General features: G+C 43.5%; 1 protein-coding gene across 1 annotated transcript; it reads left to right on the forward strand.

Moving 5' to 3' along the window:
* Positions 1–11,244: 11,244 nt before the first annotated feature.
* On the forward strand, positions 11,245–16,684 carry LOC116355516 (transcription factor SOX-10-like). Its single transcript, XM_031799845.1, has 4 exons — positions 11,245–11,424; positions 12,133–12,807; positions 13,194–13,462; positions 13,646–16,684. The coding sequence occupies exons 2-4, from the start codon at positions 12,368–12,370 to the stop codon at positions 14,419–14,421; spliced, it is 1,485 nt and encodes a 494-aa protein (XP_031655705.1). The 5' UTR covers positions 11,245–11,424; positions 12,133–12,367; the 3' UTR covers positions 14,422–16,684.
* The last annotated feature ends 346 nt before the right edge of the window (positions 16,685–17,030 follow it).

Genomic DNA, 17,030 nt, shown 5'->3' on the forward strand with positions numbered 1-17,030 from the left:
CCCATCTCTCCACATCTCTCTCTCTAGTGGTCTCACTCTACCCATCTCTACCCATCTCTCCACATCTCTCTCTCTAGTGGTCTCACTCTCCCCATCTCTCCCCATCTCTCTCTCTAGGGTCTCACTCTCCCCATCTCTCTCTCTAGTGGTCTCACTCTATCCATCTCTACCTACCTCTCCCCATCTCTCTCTCTAGTGGTCTTACTCTACCCATCTCTACCCATCTCTCCACATCTCTCTCTCTAGTGGTCTCACTCTCCCCATCTCTCCCCATCTCTCTCTCTAGGGTCTCACTCTCCCCATCTCTCCCCATCTCTCTCTCTAGTGGTCTCACTCTATCCATCTCTACCCATCTCTCCCCATCTCTCTCTCTAGTGGTCTCACTCTACCCATCTTTCCACATCTCTCTCTCTCGTTGTCTCACTCTACCCATCTCTCCACATCTCTCTCTCTGGTGGTCTCACTCTCCCCATCTCTCCCCATCTCTCTCTCTAGTGGTCTCACTCTACCCATCTCTCCCCATCTCTCTCTCTAGTGGTCTCACTCTACCCATCTCTACCCATCTCTCCACATCTCTCTCTCTAGTGGTCTCACTCTCCCCATCTCTCCCCATCTCTCTCTCTAGTGGTCTCACTCTCCCCATCTCTCCCCATCTCTCCCCATCTCTCTCTCTAGTGGTCTCACTCTACCCATCTCTACCCATCTCTCCCCATCTCTCTCTCTAGTGGTCTCACTCTACCCATCTTTCCACATCTCTCTCTCTAGTGGTCTCACTCTCCCCATCTCTCCCCATCTCTCTCTCTAGTGGTCTCACTCTACCCATCTCTACCCATCTCTCCCCATCTCTCTCTCTAGTGGTCTCACTCTACCCATCTCTACCCATCTCTCCACATCTCTCTCTCTAGTGGTCTCACTCTCCCCATCTCTCCCCATCTCTCTCTCTAGTGGTCTCACTCTCCCCATCTCTCCCCATCTCTCTCTCTAGTGGTCTCACTCTACCCATCTCTACCCATCTCTCCCCATCTCTCTCTCTAGTGGTCTCACTCTACCCATCTTTCCACATCTCTCTCTCTAGTGGTCTCACTCTCCCCATCTCTCCCCATCTCTCTCTCTAGTGGTCTCACTCTACCCATCTCTACCCATCTCTCCCCATCTATCTCTCTAGTGGTCTCACTCTACCCATCTTTCCACATCTCTCTCTCTAGTTGTCTCACTCTACCCATCTCTCCCCATCTCTCTCTCTGGTGGTCTCACTCTACCCATCTCTCCCCATCTCTCTCTCTAGTTGTCTCATTCTACCCATCTCTCTCTCTAGTTGTCTCACTCTACCCATCTCTCCACATCTCTCTCTCTAGTGGTCTCACTCTACCCATCTCTCCACATCTCTCTCTCTAGTTGTCTCACTCTACCCATCTCTCCACATCTCTCTCTCTAGTTGTCTCACTCTACCCATCTCTCTCTCTAGTGGTCTCACTCTACCCATCTCTCCACATCTCTCTCTCTAGTGGTCTCACTCTACCCATCTCTCCCCATCTCTCTCTCTAGTGGTCTCACTCTACCCATCTCTCCACATCTCTCTCTCTGGTGGTCTCACTCTCACCATCTCTCTCTCTAGTTGTCTCACTCTACCCATCTCTCCCCATCTCTCTCTCTAGTGGTCTCACTCTACCCATCTCTCCACATCTCTCTCTCTAGTTGTCTCACTCTACCCATCTCTCCCCATCTCTCTCTCTAGTGGTCTCACTCTACCCATCTCTCCCCATCGCTCTCTCTAGTGGTCTCACTCTACACATCTCTCCACATCTCTCTCTCTGGTGGTCTCACTCTCCCCATCTCTCTCTCTAGTGGTCTCACTCTACCCATCTCTCCACATCTCTCTCTCTAGTGGTCTCACTCTACCCATCTCTCCACATCTCTCTCTCTGGTGGTCTCACTCTCCCCATCTCTCCACACCTCTCTCTCTAGTTGTCTCACTCTACCCATCTCTCCCCATCTCTCTCTCTAGTGGTCTCACTCTACCCATCTCTCCACATCTCTCTCTCTAGTTGTCTCACTCTACCCATCTCTCCCCATCTCTCTCTCTGGTGGTCTCACTCTCCCCATCTCTCTCTCTAGTGGTCTCACTCTACCCATCTCTCCCCATCTCTCTCTCTAGTGGTCTCACTCTACCCATCTCTCCCCATCTCTCTCTCTAGTTGTCTCACTCTCCCCATCTCTCTTTCTCTTCTGTCTCTCGTTCTTTCGTTCTCTCATTTTCTTGATATCTTGTTTTCTAGTTCTATCTCTCCATCTCTCTCTCACTCTCCATCCCTCCATCACAATTGAGGTAACTCGGGCCAGTGTAGATACGGACCCAGGGGCGAACAATAGGCCATTCATGATGCCTTGCAAATGCAATGATGATCCTGCTCTCTCTAAACCCCCCCCCGCCCAAACCTCCACCAGCCTCCACAGCTGCACAGGAATGCGGTCCAACAAGTCCCCCCCCCCCCCCCCCCCCAAACTTCCACCCTCACCACTATCGCAACTGAAGCCAACCTCAACCCCCTTCCCAAATAAAAAGAGAGAGGGCAAGAAATGGGCAATTCTGCAGATGGAACACAAAGAGAGGATTCATGGCTTTAGTCACAGACACTCACGGGAAGAGAGGGGGACCCATTTAAGTGTTGCGCAGCTGCACTGATTCATTGCAAAAAATGGTTGAGGAGAGACAAAGGTCAGCAAGCAGCATAATTTTTTATTCATCCTTCTGGAATCTGCATGAGTCCGTGCACATTAAACCACTATATCACTAAATCACTAAACTATGAATCACAGGGAGCCATGGCATCAGGATGATGTGGCATCAGTATGGTCTGACAGTGGTCATGGGTGGCTGAGTTGGTAGAGCATGGCACTTGCAGTGTCAGGATTGTAGGTTAGATTCCCACTGAGGCCCCTCATATGAAAATGTATGTACTACTACTCGTCTCTTTACAAAAAGTGTCTGCTAAATGGCATATACAGTGCATTCGGAAAGTAATCAGACCCCTCGACTTTTTCCACATTTTGTTACATTACAGCCTTATTCTAAAATGGATTAAAGAGTTTTTCCCCTCATCAATCTACACAAAATACCTGTTTTCGCTTTGACAACAGTATTGTGTGAGGATTGATGAGGGAAAAAAATTATTAGATCCATTTGAGAATAAGGCTGTAACATAACAAAATGTGTAAAAAGTCAAGGGGTCTGACTACTTTGCGAATACACTGCATCTGGCATCAATAAGAACACTGTTTCAATTAATCAGAGCATATTGTATATCTGGACATGATCTACTAATAAAATATATCCTGTATGACGCGGTATAAAATACATCTGAATGTTAGTCCCAGGATATATCAAATCAAAGTGTATTTGTCACGTGCGCTGAATACAACAGGTGTACAACAGGTGTAGACCTTACAGTGAAATGCTTACTTACAGGCTCTAACCAACAGTGCAAAAAAGGTATTAGGTGAACAATAGGTAAGTAAAGAAATAAAAACAACAGTAAAAAGACAGTGAAAAATAACAGTAGCGAGGCTATATACAGTAGTGAGGCTACATACAGTAGTGAGGCTACATACAGTAGTGAGGCTACATACAGTAGTGAGGCTATATACAGTAGTGAGGCTACATACAGTAGTGAGGCTACATACAGTAGTGAGGCTACATACAGTAGTGAGGCTATATACAGTAGTGAGGCTACATACAGTAGTGAGGCTACATACAGTAGTGAGGCTACATACAGTAGTGAGGCTATAACAGTAGTGAGGCTATATACAGTAGTGAGGCTACATACAGTAGTGAGGCTACATACAGTAGCGAGGCTATATACAGTAGTGAGGCTACATACAGTAGTGAGGCTACATACAGTAGTGAGGCTACATACAGTAGTGAGGCTATAACAGTAGTGAGGCTATAACAGTAGCGAGACTATATACAGTAGCGAGGCTATATACAGTAGTGAGGCTACATACAGTAGTGAGGCTACATACAGTAGTGAGGCTACATACAGTAGTGAGGCTATAACAGTAGTGAGGCTATAACAGTAGCGAGACTATATACAGTAGCGAGGCTATATACAGTAGCGAGGCTATATACAGTAGTGAGGCTACATACAGTAGTGAGGCTATAACAGTAGTGAGGCTATAACAGTAGCGAGACTATATACAGTAGCGAGGATATATATAGTAGTGAGGCTATAACAGTAGTGAGGCTATAACAGTAGTGAGGCTATAACAGTAGCGAGGCTATATATAGTAGCGAGGCTATAACTGTAGCGAGGCTATAACAGTAGCGAGGATATATATAGTAGCGAGGCTATAACAGTAGCGAGGCTATAACTGTAGCGAGGCTATAACAGTAGCGAGGCTATAACTGTAGCGAGGCTATATATAGTAGCGAGGCTATAACTGTAGCGAGGCTATAACTGTAGTGAGGCTATAACTGTAGCGAGGCTATAACTGTAGCGAGGCTATATATAGTAGTGAGGCTATAACAGTAGTGAGGCTATAACAGTAGCGAGGCTATATACAGTAGCGAGGCTATATATAGTAGTGAGGCTATAACAGTAGTGAGGCTATAACTGTAGCGAGGCTATAACAGTAGTCAGGCTATAACAGTAACGAGGCTATAACAGTAGTCAGGCTATAACAGTAACGAGGCTATAACAGTAATGAGGCTATAACAATAGTCAGGCTATAACAGTAATGAGGCTATAACAGTAGTCAGGCTATAACAGTAACGAGGCTATAACAGTAGTGAGGCTATAACAGTAACGAGGCTATAACAGTAGTGAGGCTATAACAGTAACGAGGCTATAACAGTAACGAGGCTATAACAGTAACGAGGCTATAACAGTAGCGAGGCTATAACAGTAGCGAGGCTATAACAGTAGTGAGGCTATAACAGTAGTGAGGCTATAACAGTAGCGAGGCTATATACAGTAGTGAGGCTATAACAGTAACGAGGCTATAACAGTAACGAGGCTATAACAGTAGCGAGGCTATAACAGTAACGAGGCTATAACAGTAACGAGGCTATAACAGTAGTGAGGCTATAACAGTAGTGAGGCTATAACAGTAGTGAGGCTATAACAGTAACGAGGCTATAACAGTAGCGAGGCTATAACAGTAGTGAGGCTATAACAGTAGTGAGGCTATAACAGTAGTGAGGCTATAACAGTAGCGAGGCTATATACAGTAGTGAGGCTATAACAGTAACGAGGCTACATACAGACACCGGTTAGTCGGGCTGATTGAGGTAGTATGTACATGTAGCTATGGTTAAAGTGACTATCAATATATGATAAACAGAGAGTAGCAGTAGCGTAAAAGAGGGGTTGGCGGGTGGTGGGTGGCGGGTGGCGGGACACAATGCAGATAGCCCGGTTAGTCATTTGGTTACCTGTTCAGGAGTCTTATGGTTTGGGGGTAAAAACTATAATTACTAAGATGGTATCCAGGGCACGCTGAGTGTCATAATGTAACTAGGAGTAAATATGTGAGCCATGGAGGGTAAAAGGCTACACCTGAACCATGGAGACGTGGGCTGGGGCCTTCCATCCACATTCTCCATTTCCCAGCATGAATGATACGCCATTTTGTCACTCACAGGGCCTGGTTGTTTATAATGTTATGAAATTCTAATTTTAGAAGCGATATTAATCAATTAGAGCAAGTTGTTAAAAAGATGTAGAGATTTGGGTCAGAGTTGGTGAGGGTTGATTAGGTTTGAATTTCTGTTAGTTGCTTTGGATGTGGAATTTGTCCATGAGAATAGTTTAATTCCTGAATTGTCCTGAACCCTGATTGACGTCAAACTTGTTTACAGATGTTCTGGCGCATAGGTTTTTGATGAAATTATTTTGAACTACATATTTTTTACCTGTTGCTAACTGTAAAATTGAAGTGTCAACAAAACATGTCACAATTAATAGGGGAAAAACACCAAACAAGTATAAGCTCACTCTGACTGTATGTACAGAATTCTTCCGTCATTCAGGAAGCAATAGGTTGTCAAATACAAACATGCTAATATATGCAGTTCCTCCTTGTCAAATTATTTCGGGGCTTCTATTGAGTGCGTCATCATTCGGAACAAACAGCGCCATTCACATCAGCCCTACGTGTCCATTGACATGGGAATGACTGTCTTTCCCTCAATTATACACACGACAGTCGAACGCAGAATGTGACCCACTGCATGAATATGTTGACCGCTGTCCATGTTCCATTGTTCTCTTTCTTTCTCTTTCTCTCTCTCTCTCTCTCTCTCTCTCTCTCTCTCTCTCTCTCTCTCTCTCTCTCTCTCTCTTTCTCTCTCTTCAGATTTCAGGAATTTCCCAGTGAAACTATTCTATGGACTGAGGCCAACACAAAAGGGCAGCCATCTCTCTCCATTTCCTTCTCTCGTTCCTTCTTGTTCTTTTTCTCCTCTATCATTTCGCCGTCAGCATGCTGTATTCCAGGACGCAAAACTGGATCCCCCTTTTTTAATCTTTCTCTGCCACGGCTATGATTTTAGAACATGACATCACAATGACATTCATAGTACGTAGCTGCAAGGCTTATTGGTTCATTTGAGAGTAAGAGATAAAAAAAAAAATTGGGGGGGGGGACGACAGAGCCACAAACATAAACACAAAATGGCTGCTGCTGACCCATTATCACCCCTCATCCACCTGGGGAGTCAGACATAGTGAATCCTGACCCCTTGAACCTGCTAGTCATGAGTTCCCCATCCCCTCTCTCTCTCCTGCCACAGCACCATTGTGACAGCGACAGGAGCAGACACATTAGTGCAGCCGGTCACATGGCAGGTTAAAACAGGGGTGTATGTCTCACTGTGGTTAATAGATGGACATGTGAGTTCTATTTTCCACAGAGCTATGTCAGCCCCTGGGGCCCATAGCCCTGGATGGGAGAGATTGGACCCGGATAGGAGAAAGATATGGACAATATCTCTCTATGTTATATGACAATATTACCTTTGTACCAAAATGTAGGTAATTCATTGTATTGATAAGCACATTCAGTCCCTTATCTTGTGTAAAGTGGAACAAACAAAAGATTGAGCAAAATGCATTTAATTTTTTTATTTTATTTTACCTTTATTTAACTAGGCAAGTCAGTTAAGAACAAATTCTTATTTTCAATGACGGCATAGGAACAGTGGGTTAACTGCCTTGTTCAGGGGCAGAACGACAGATTTTCACCTTGTCAGCTCGGGGATTCGATCTTGCAACCTTAAAGACAATTCAAATTGACTGTCTTTAAAATAAATAGAGATTGTCATCAGTATTTTGGCAAGAAGTCTTATATTTTGGCAAGAAGTCTTAGTAGTAGCCTATAGAATATGTCTCATGGTTGACTATAAACAGACAGAGATGAATTATATTTAGGCAATAAAGTTGCACTCAACTTTATTTTTCTAAAAGCCCCACTTTTTCCTCGTAATTACTAGCTATTGAACTAATATACTTCAAAAGATACTATTTAATCAAACGAATGTTAATTTATACATTCAAAACCGGATTATCTTTTAGATGTTTATAATAATCGACTGATTTAAGCCTAAAAATAATAGATTGCAAGTATGTAATTCTTGAGAAAAAAATCGAAAGAGAGATGAAAATCAAACGAAAGTTATTGAACCAATACATCAAGTTCACTTTTTTGGCAGGCCTCCTTTTAAAGTTGTTTACAACTCGTATGCGCCTAGTTGTTCATTCATTAGATCTATCTTTAGTGCGTTTCTCCCACACTATCTAGAAAATTGTTTTTAGAGCAATTTATACAATTTATAGACTATATATTTATATATGAATGCATTTCTCCACGATTAATGCTACGACAATGAAAAACATATTATGAACATTCTGATTAAACTGACCCTATGATAGGCTTATGAGTAGCACAGAGAGTTTTGTTGCGTTATTTAACAGGAATTCTGAACAGAATGAAACCATTTCTAGAAGACCTATAACATTTCTCGCAAATAATTGACTGAAGTAGCTCTTCTCGCATCGCATTGCAGCAGATCTCAGTGTTATGAAAGTATATAATAAAATTGCAGTTTTGCTAAATTGAGAAAATTGTAAACGCAGTTGCTTATTTCGTTAGTTAAGGGTTTATTGAGAATTTATAGAATATCTAAAGCTAATTTTGGCAACGGAAAAAAATGAGGATTTCATGGGAATTAACAAAATAATGACAACTTGAATCACTGCTGATTAACAATTTACTTTAAAATTGAAGTCTCACTAAAAAACAGTTTCGTTTTAAATAAATTCAAAACATATTTTTACCTTCTAGCTACAATACATTGGGGATACTCTAAGTAAACATTTCGCATTCACATAAAACAAATGCCATGCCCTGCATAAATTCACAGTGATTTTTATTTCGACTAATGCACAATATAACATAGCCTACAGCACAGTCACTCTGAATCACAAAATATATATCACAATTCCTTCCAACTTGTTCTTAGTCTGTCAGATTCCTTTGCTTGCTTTTATAAATCAACATCAAATCAAACATTTTGTCAGCATATGAGTGAGAGGCAGTTTCTTTAAACTCCTCTCACTCAGACACAAACAAAAGTAGTCACTCACATCAAGGCCACGACAGGGCCTCAGTATCCCAGTGTAGTCAGAGGGGTGTATGTAGCCCCCATCCTGAATCCTGCACCCCCAACCAACCCCTCTCGGACGAACCCACCAAGACCAGCACCCAAAGGCCCAGACCCATGGTCTCGGTGGACATGAGAATGAAACAGATGGAGAAAGCTAGTCCAGCTAGTGCAGTCCTTGGATGTTGTGTTATGTGTGAGATACTGTGTCTGTGTAGTAACACAGGGCCCAGAGACACACATCTCTTTCTTTTCTCTTATCATTTTTTCAATATGCACAAAACTGCTTTTTGTTCCTCTCATTTTTTTCATTTAGGAGGCTAATGGAAGGGTGCTTGCAGGGCATCTGATCACATGGTCACAATTCACCTGAGATGACAACAAAGAGGCTAAAGAAGAGAGAGACGAGAGGGAGACGGAGAGAGAGAGAAAACTGAGACACGGATTCAAAATGAGAAGGAAAAGGGAAACACTGGCGGTTATTGTTGCAATCAGTGTGTGTGTGTGTGTGTGTGTGTGTGGGTGGCCTATAATATTCAGTCCCTTAATATATCTTAACGTGTGACAATGTACTTATATACTGTAAATATCTGATATATTAATGACTACAAGTAAGTTACTTACAAGTTACATAGAATACAGCCAGTTACAGCAACAATACATTCAATGCAGTCAACATAATGAATGATTTGACCTCAACAGCACAACCTTACACACAGAGCACTCTGGATCTTGACATGTATTTTAGATGCATATGTAATCTTTTTAAGGGACGTCCAAGAGCAATTTGGAAGCGCAATATTGGAAGTGAGAAAAGTTATGTATTTCATAGAGTATAGAGGTGAAAGGTCTCATACATTGACCTCAGGATTGGGCCCATAAGGCCCTTATTGCTGGTCAACAATTAAGGGATGATGATTTTGGATCTAATTCAACTCCTCCAGCAACTCACTCTACCCTATATCACTTTTTGTCATATTTCAGTACTATATCAGCCACAGGCAGTACTGGAAATGTACCCGATTATCATACTGGAGTAAAAGTAAAGAAACCTTAAGAGAAAATTACTCAAAAGGGAAAGTCACCAGTAAAATAATACTTGAGTAAAAGTCTAAAAGTATTTGGTTTTAAATATACTTAAGTATAGAAGTAAATGTCAACGATAAAATATACCTAAGTATCAAAAGTCAAAGTAAAGGTATAAATCATTTCACATTCCTTATATTAAGTTAACCAGACATCATGATTCTTGTTTTTTTATTTCTGGATAGCCAGGGGAACACGCCAACAGTTCATTTACAAACAAATCATTTGTGTTTAGTGAGTCCTCCAGAGGCAATATGGGATGACCAGGGATGTTCTCTGTTTAGTGAGTCCTCCAGAGGCAATATGGGATGACCAGGGATGTTCTCTGTTTGGTGAGTCCTCCAGAGGCAGTATGGGATGACCAGGGATGTTCTCTGTTTAGTGAGTCCTCCAGAGGCAATATGGGATGACCAGGGATGTTCTCTGTTTAGTGAGTCCTCCAGAGGCAGTATGGGATGACCAGGGATGTTCTCTGTTTCGTGAGTCCTCCAGAGGCAGTATGGAATGACCAGGGATGTTCTCTGTTTCGTGAGTCCTCCAGATCAGAGGCAGTATGGGATGACCAGGGATGTTCTCTGTTTAGTGAGTCCTCCAGATCAGAGGCAGTATGGGATGACCAGGGATGTTCTCTGTTTAGTGAGTCCTCCAGATCAGAGGCAGTATGGGATGACCAGGGATGTTCTCTGTTTAGTGAGTCCTCCAGATCAGAGGTAGTAGGGATGACCAGGGATGTTCTCTGTTTAGTGAGTCCTCCAGATCAGAGGCAGTAGGGATGACCAGGGATGTTCTCTTGATAAGTGTGTGAATTGGACCATGTTCATGTCCTGCTAACCATTCGAAATGTGAAGAGTACTTTTGGGTGTCAGGGAAAATGTATGGAGTAAAAAGTACATTCTTTTCCTTAGAAATGTAGTAAAAGTAAAAGTTGTAAAAAAATATAAATAGTAAAGTAAGGTACAGATACCCCAAAAAACGTATTAAGTAGTACTTTAAATTATTTTTAGGCCATATACCTAATTCTTTCATTATTAATTTCCTGGGGTTAACGATGACCTCGATATAAGTAACATATTCACTGAATCAAATAGGGCCTCACCAACTGTATAATGACGTTATAATGAATATAACGACGTTATGTATTTTAATCCCTTGGAGATTTTTCGTGAAATTTAGTGTACTTTGACCACAAATGTATTATCATGATTGTTTGTTTATTTATTCAATATAACATGTCAACACATCAAACAAAGCGGGCCTTATTTGGTTCCTAAATAGAGCCAGTGTAAAGTCACTTAAGCCACTCTGATGTAAAATCTCACCTCCTTTCATTGGAAATATTAGTGGTGACGGACGGACAGGCAATAACAGTAACCCCGTCGTCCAGTAAGAAAGCCGGAGAATATTAAATGACCAATAGGCGTCCAGCGTGTGCGCAAGGGGGTGGCGTCGACTCAGTGTTGGAATGCTGCCTCTCAGAATGTTTTCCACTTTCAATCACTTTTTTTCTCTCTTTCCTTCTCACAACGGCGCTCTTTAAGCTCCGGTGCGCGATACAGAGCCGCCATTCATTGTAGGGCAAACCAAACGAGGGGGCAGGGGACAGGGCGAGCGTCACACTGGTGGACAGGGGAACGCACGAACTCCGGTGTTGAACGGGCGACCTCCTAAACTCTGCATTGGTAAGTTTTGTAACTTTATTTTCCATATGAACATAAAATAGATTTGTTTCCGCTTTTGGGTGGAATTTCAGAAATATCCAAATCTTATTAGCTAAGAGGTTTTTTTAATTCCCAAGATGATGTTGGGCTGAATTTGACGGGCTTTTCCAGCTTTAGCCTTAAAACAGGATTAAAACAGTAAAATACACATTCCCAGAATTATTTAAAGATAAGTACTGAAACATTTATGATGTTAGTTTTTAATGTTCAGTTTTCTTCATGAACCTTGTTTCTTTGGAAAATAGGGCATATTGGGTGAAGTAAACCCTCCTATGATTAGCCTGTAATGGCATATGGACTGATATAAAATGACAAGAACCGGTGAAGAAGAAGTTGGTCCTCTTATTATGTAGCCTATAAATTGGTTCCAGTGGACATATCATTCGTTACATTTTGTGGCCTAACATAACTGTAAACAAGAAAACATTGTGTGAATGTCTTTCTGTTCGTCTCAGAGCGAACGGTAATTTCTAGGCCTACCATTGTAATGGGACATATCCACTGGGAATAGACGTTGAATTGACGTCTGTTCCCACTGGGTACAGTCTCTGCTTAGGTCTATAAAAAAAAACATGTAAAGAAAAGTTATCAAATGGGGTCTGACCTCATTGCCCAATGTAAAATGTGTTAATTGCCTAATGTTGTTCTATTCTATATGATTAATTTCAGGCGACATCGGTGGAAGTGAATGGGAAGTGCAAAGGACAGGATTTGGGTACATTCGATTACGCACGAGTAGGCTATGGGTTTACGCGTGGCATATAGGAATAATCCCATATAAAGGAGCGAGTCCGGAGCACATCTCTCAGCTGTAGCTTAAAGTTTTGCATTCTCTGAACAAATTTACCAAATTTTCCTGCAAGGATATTTTTTGTTGCCAATCGATAATAGCCTATACATTAAAATGTCTGGAGAGGAGCACAGTCTATCCGAGGCAGAGTTGAGTCCCGGGGGCTCAGATGATGGTCACTCTCTGTCACCGGCACACTCCGGGGCCACCGGCGGCCGGGACTCCCCGCTCATCGGTCCGTCGCAGCAACTGACTGGGCTTTCTGGCGCAGATGTCGGCGGAGAGGACGGTGGACTAGTACCCAAGTCAGAGGTGGATATGGACCGGTTCCCCATCGGCATCCGCGAGGCGGTCAGCCAGGTGCTGGACGGATACGACTGGACGCTCGTGCCCATGCCCGTGCGCGTAAACAACGGGAACAAGAGCAAGCCGCACGTGAAGAGGCCGATGAACGCCTTCATGGTATGGGCGCAGGCCGCGCGCCGTAAACTGGCGGACCAGTACCCTCACCTGCACAACGCGGAGCTCAGCAAGACACTCGGCAAACTGTGGAGGTGGGCATTGGCAGGCATTGAAATTAATAGGCCTACGTGGGAAATTTATAATTTACAGGCTACCTGTAGGCCTTGTTGGCGTTTGTGTGCAATTGGAGCATGACTCATGCATAAAGTCCTACTTACTTCAGATTCATTTCCTTCCCGTATTTTTTAAATATGTTTCTGAAATTAAAGGCACTATATTATATAACCATTAAAGTTAACTAGCAGAAACACTTATCCAGAGCAACTAGATGCCTTTAAATGCCTTGGTAAAGGGCACATTGACAGATTATTCACCTAGTCAGCATTGGGATTCAAACAAGTGACTTCTCAGTTACTGGACCAACCCTCTTAACCACTAGGCTACCTGCCGCCCTGCCATGACCATGTTTGTCCCACAGGCTCCTGAATGAGAGTGACAAGAGGCCTTTCATTGAGGAGGCGGAGCGACTGCGGAAACAACATAAGAAGGACTACCCAGAGTACAAGTACCAGCCCCGCAGACGCAAGAATGGCAAGCTGGGGACCAATGGTGAGGGAGGGGAGGGAGCAGAGGGGGAGGGCAGCCACGCCCAGTCCCATTACAAGGCCCTCCACCTGGATGTGCACAGTACAGGGGCTGGGTCCCCCCTGGCCGACCTCCACCACCATCATCATCACCACCCTGCAGGTGAGTTCAGCTTTATTGGTTAATGAATTTACCCAATACTATGGGTAAGTCCTACTTCAACAAGCTACGACAAACAATAGGCCACCTGGCACCACACTGCCTTCTGTAACCTGAGAGAACAAGAAGAAAACTGAACTACTGTCTCCATTCCAAATGGTTCACTTCTATTGCTTTTCCTTCCAGGTCAGGGTCACAGCCCACCAACACCCCCCACCACCCCAAAGACAGAGCTCCAGTCTGGAAAGATGACGGAGGGGAAGAGGGAGGGCGGAGGTGGCTCAGGGTCCTCCCGTGGAGGAGGCCTGGGGGTAGGAGCAGAGGGGGCCTCCGGGGGCCATTCATCAGCGGGCGGGAAACCCCACATCGACTTCTGCACCATGGACATCGGCGAGATCAGCCACGACGTGATGGCCAACATCGAGCCCTTCGACGTCAACGAGTTTGACCAGTACCTGCCGCCCAACGGGCACCCGGGGGTCGGCCAGGGCGGGGCCGCCACATCAAGCTCCTCCGCTACATCCTACGCCTACGCCCTCGCCGCCGCCAGCGGTCACTCAGCCGCCTGGCTCTCCAAGCAGCATCAGCATCAACAGCCCTCCCCCTCAGACTCCACCAAGGCCCAGATCAAGAGTGAGTCTGGGGCCGGGAGCCACTACGCAGAGACTTCCTCCTCTTCGTCAGGAACCCACGTCACCTACACCCCCCTCAGCCTCCCCCATTATGGATCAGCCTTCCCCTCGCTGCCCTCCAGGGCCCAGTTTGAGTACGGGGAGCACCAGGCTCCGGGGCCGTACTACGCCCACTCCAGCCAGGCCCCGGGGCTGTACTCAGCCTTCTCCTACATGGGGCCCAGCCAGAGGCCCCTCTACACTACCATCACTGACCCCTCCAGCGTGGCCCAGTCTCATAGTCCTACACATTGGGAGCAGCCTGTCTATACCACCCTGTCACGGCCATGAGAGACTGAGATGCATGGGATCGGATGTGTGTGTGTGTGTGTGCGTCGCCACACCACCTTCTGACGACCCTGAGAAAGGGATAAAGAAAGACAAAGATTGGAAGAGTGGCAACTGAATAAATGTGTGTGTGTGTGGCAACTGAATAAATGTGTGTGTGTGTGTGTGTGGCGGGTTAACAAAGGATGGATATCTTACTGATGTTGTATTGGGATTCATTGGGACTTGACAGTGTACCTCTATCCATGGAGTCCTTATATTTTACTGTACAGTATATTTTCTATCACAGCCAATGGTCAATAGCCAATCAGAATAAACCTTTAACCAATGTGTGCCATGTTTTAGTGTGTAAGGTTAGGATCCCAGCTGCCAGAGTGTCATAGTGTATAGTAAGAGGGCTTATTGTGATAATGAGCCCAGAGCACACAGAACTAATACCGTAGTGGTAAGAAGGATACACACAGGGTTTCAAAATGCTGCTAACTTCCCCCAAATTCCCTGGTTTTCCAGAAATCCTTGTTGGAAGTTCCTGGAATTAGGAGGGAATAAGCAGGATATCCTGGAATCCTCTTACTGGGATTTCTGGAAAACTGGGGAATTTGGGGAAAGTTAATGGAATTTTTCCAACCCTAGCTACCTATATAACCAGGATTGAGTAACATTGCCGGCAAGGACTGGCTTTCAGCGGGTTTCTACAGGCTATCAGCCTAGGAAAAATACAACATGATGTTTATCAGAACTGGGTTGTTTTAGATTGAAATAATCCGATTCTATTAACCAAACTAAAAGGAAATGTTTGTGTGACTTCATTTTAGTATTTTTTTATGACTTAAGTGATGTATTTGTTGGTTATTTTTTATATGACTTTACATTCTGGTTCGATATTACACTGACATATCTTCACCACTGCTTTTGAAAGAAAGGTCAGTTTACTTGGGCAAAAACGTTATGCGTTGGTCTACAGGCGTCAGGTAGCCTAACCATTAAGTGCATTAGGCCAGTAACTGAAAGCCTGCCGGTTCGAAACCCAGTACCGGTGCGGTGAAAAAATATTATATTCTGCCCTTGAGCAAGGCAGTTCACCTGCAACATCTACTCCCCGGGCGCCATGGATGTCGATTAAGGCAGCCCCCACTGCACATCTCTGATTCAAAGGGTTTGGGTTAGATGTGGAAGACACGGTTGAATGCGTTCAGTAGTGCAACTGACTAGGTATCACCTTCTGGGATGCAGCTTGACTCCTTATGTGTTGCGTTGTGCAACTGACTAGGTATCATCTTCTGGGATGCAGCTTGACTCCTTATGTGTTGTGTTGTGCAACTGACTAGGTATCACCTTCTGGGATGCAGCTTGACTCCTTATGTGTTGCGTTGTGCAACTGACTCGGTATCACCTTCTGGGATGCAGCTTGACTCCTTATGTGTTGCGTTGTGCAACTGACTCGGTATCATCTTCTGGGATGCAGCTTGACTCCTTATGTGTTGCGTTGTGCGAAACCAGAGTTGATGAGGAAAGAGGACAAAAAAATGGAGGGAAAGAGAATTCCTGGAAACACTTTAGAATAGAGTTCTGGAAAGCAGCACATTACCTCAACTCAATGTACATGTGCCAATAACACTCTACATGCTCTAATATCCTCGATGAGAATACATGGCACACATTTCGCTTATACTACTCATAAATAATAAAACTATTGTTGAAGTCACTGGACTTTTCTTTTTATTGATATGGATTGCATTTGTACGCTCTGGTTGCTTCCAATTCCATTTGTCTACCAAATTATCAAAGCAAAACAATCTACATGACTCAGCAAGTACAAAGTCGGCAAAATCCTTTTGTGAAGAATTCAGCTTTAAACTAAAAGGTTTACTCTTAGTGAGAATTAGAGAGCTGTTTAGAACAAATGCCACATGCTATAGTTTATGTACATAGGTTTTCCCTCTGCATCTCCCTTTTCTGTATCCTGTTTCATGTCCCTCTCGGCTCCCTCTGTAATGTGAATGATCACCACATGCCTCTTCTTCCATAGGTGATTTAGACGGGAGTCATTTTATACTGACCCTCTTCTGCTTTGTAGTTTTTATAAAAAATAATTTCACGTTTAGCTTTTTCTCTCTCCATTTTGTACATTTCTGGATAGTTTCTAAAACTTTGTAAGCTACACATTTGATGTATCTGCTTTCTTCGACAAGAAACAACAATGTACAAATATTATTGATGTTGTCATTACGTTGTCAATCTATTAAAGCAATTTATTTATACAAAACTGAAATCTATTGAAATTCATTATGATGACAAAGATATACATTGTCCTACAAAAGCATCAGGTAAAAGAATAACAAGTAACAACACAACACATACAGTGCATTCGGAAAGTATTCAGACCCCTTCTCTCTTCCACATTTTTTTTTATGTTACAGCCTTATTCTAAAATGGATTCAAAAAAATTGTCATCAGTCTACTCACAATAACCCATAATGACGAAGCGAAAACAGGTTTTTAGAAATCTTAGCAAATGTATTTTTAAAAAATCCTTATTTAAATAAGTATTCAGACCCTTTGCTATTAGACTCCAAATTTAACTCAGGTGAATCTTGTTTTCATTGATCATC

Source organism: Oncorhynchus kisutch, linkage group LG20 (genome assembly GCF_002021735.2).
Source record: "Oncorhynchus kisutch isolate 150728-3 linkage group LG20, Okis_V2, whole genome shotgun sequence".
In the NCBI taxonomy this organism is placed as follows: domain Eukaryota; kingdom Metazoa; phylum Chordata; class Actinopteri; order Salmoniformes; family Salmonidae; genus Oncorhynchus; species Oncorhynchus kisutch.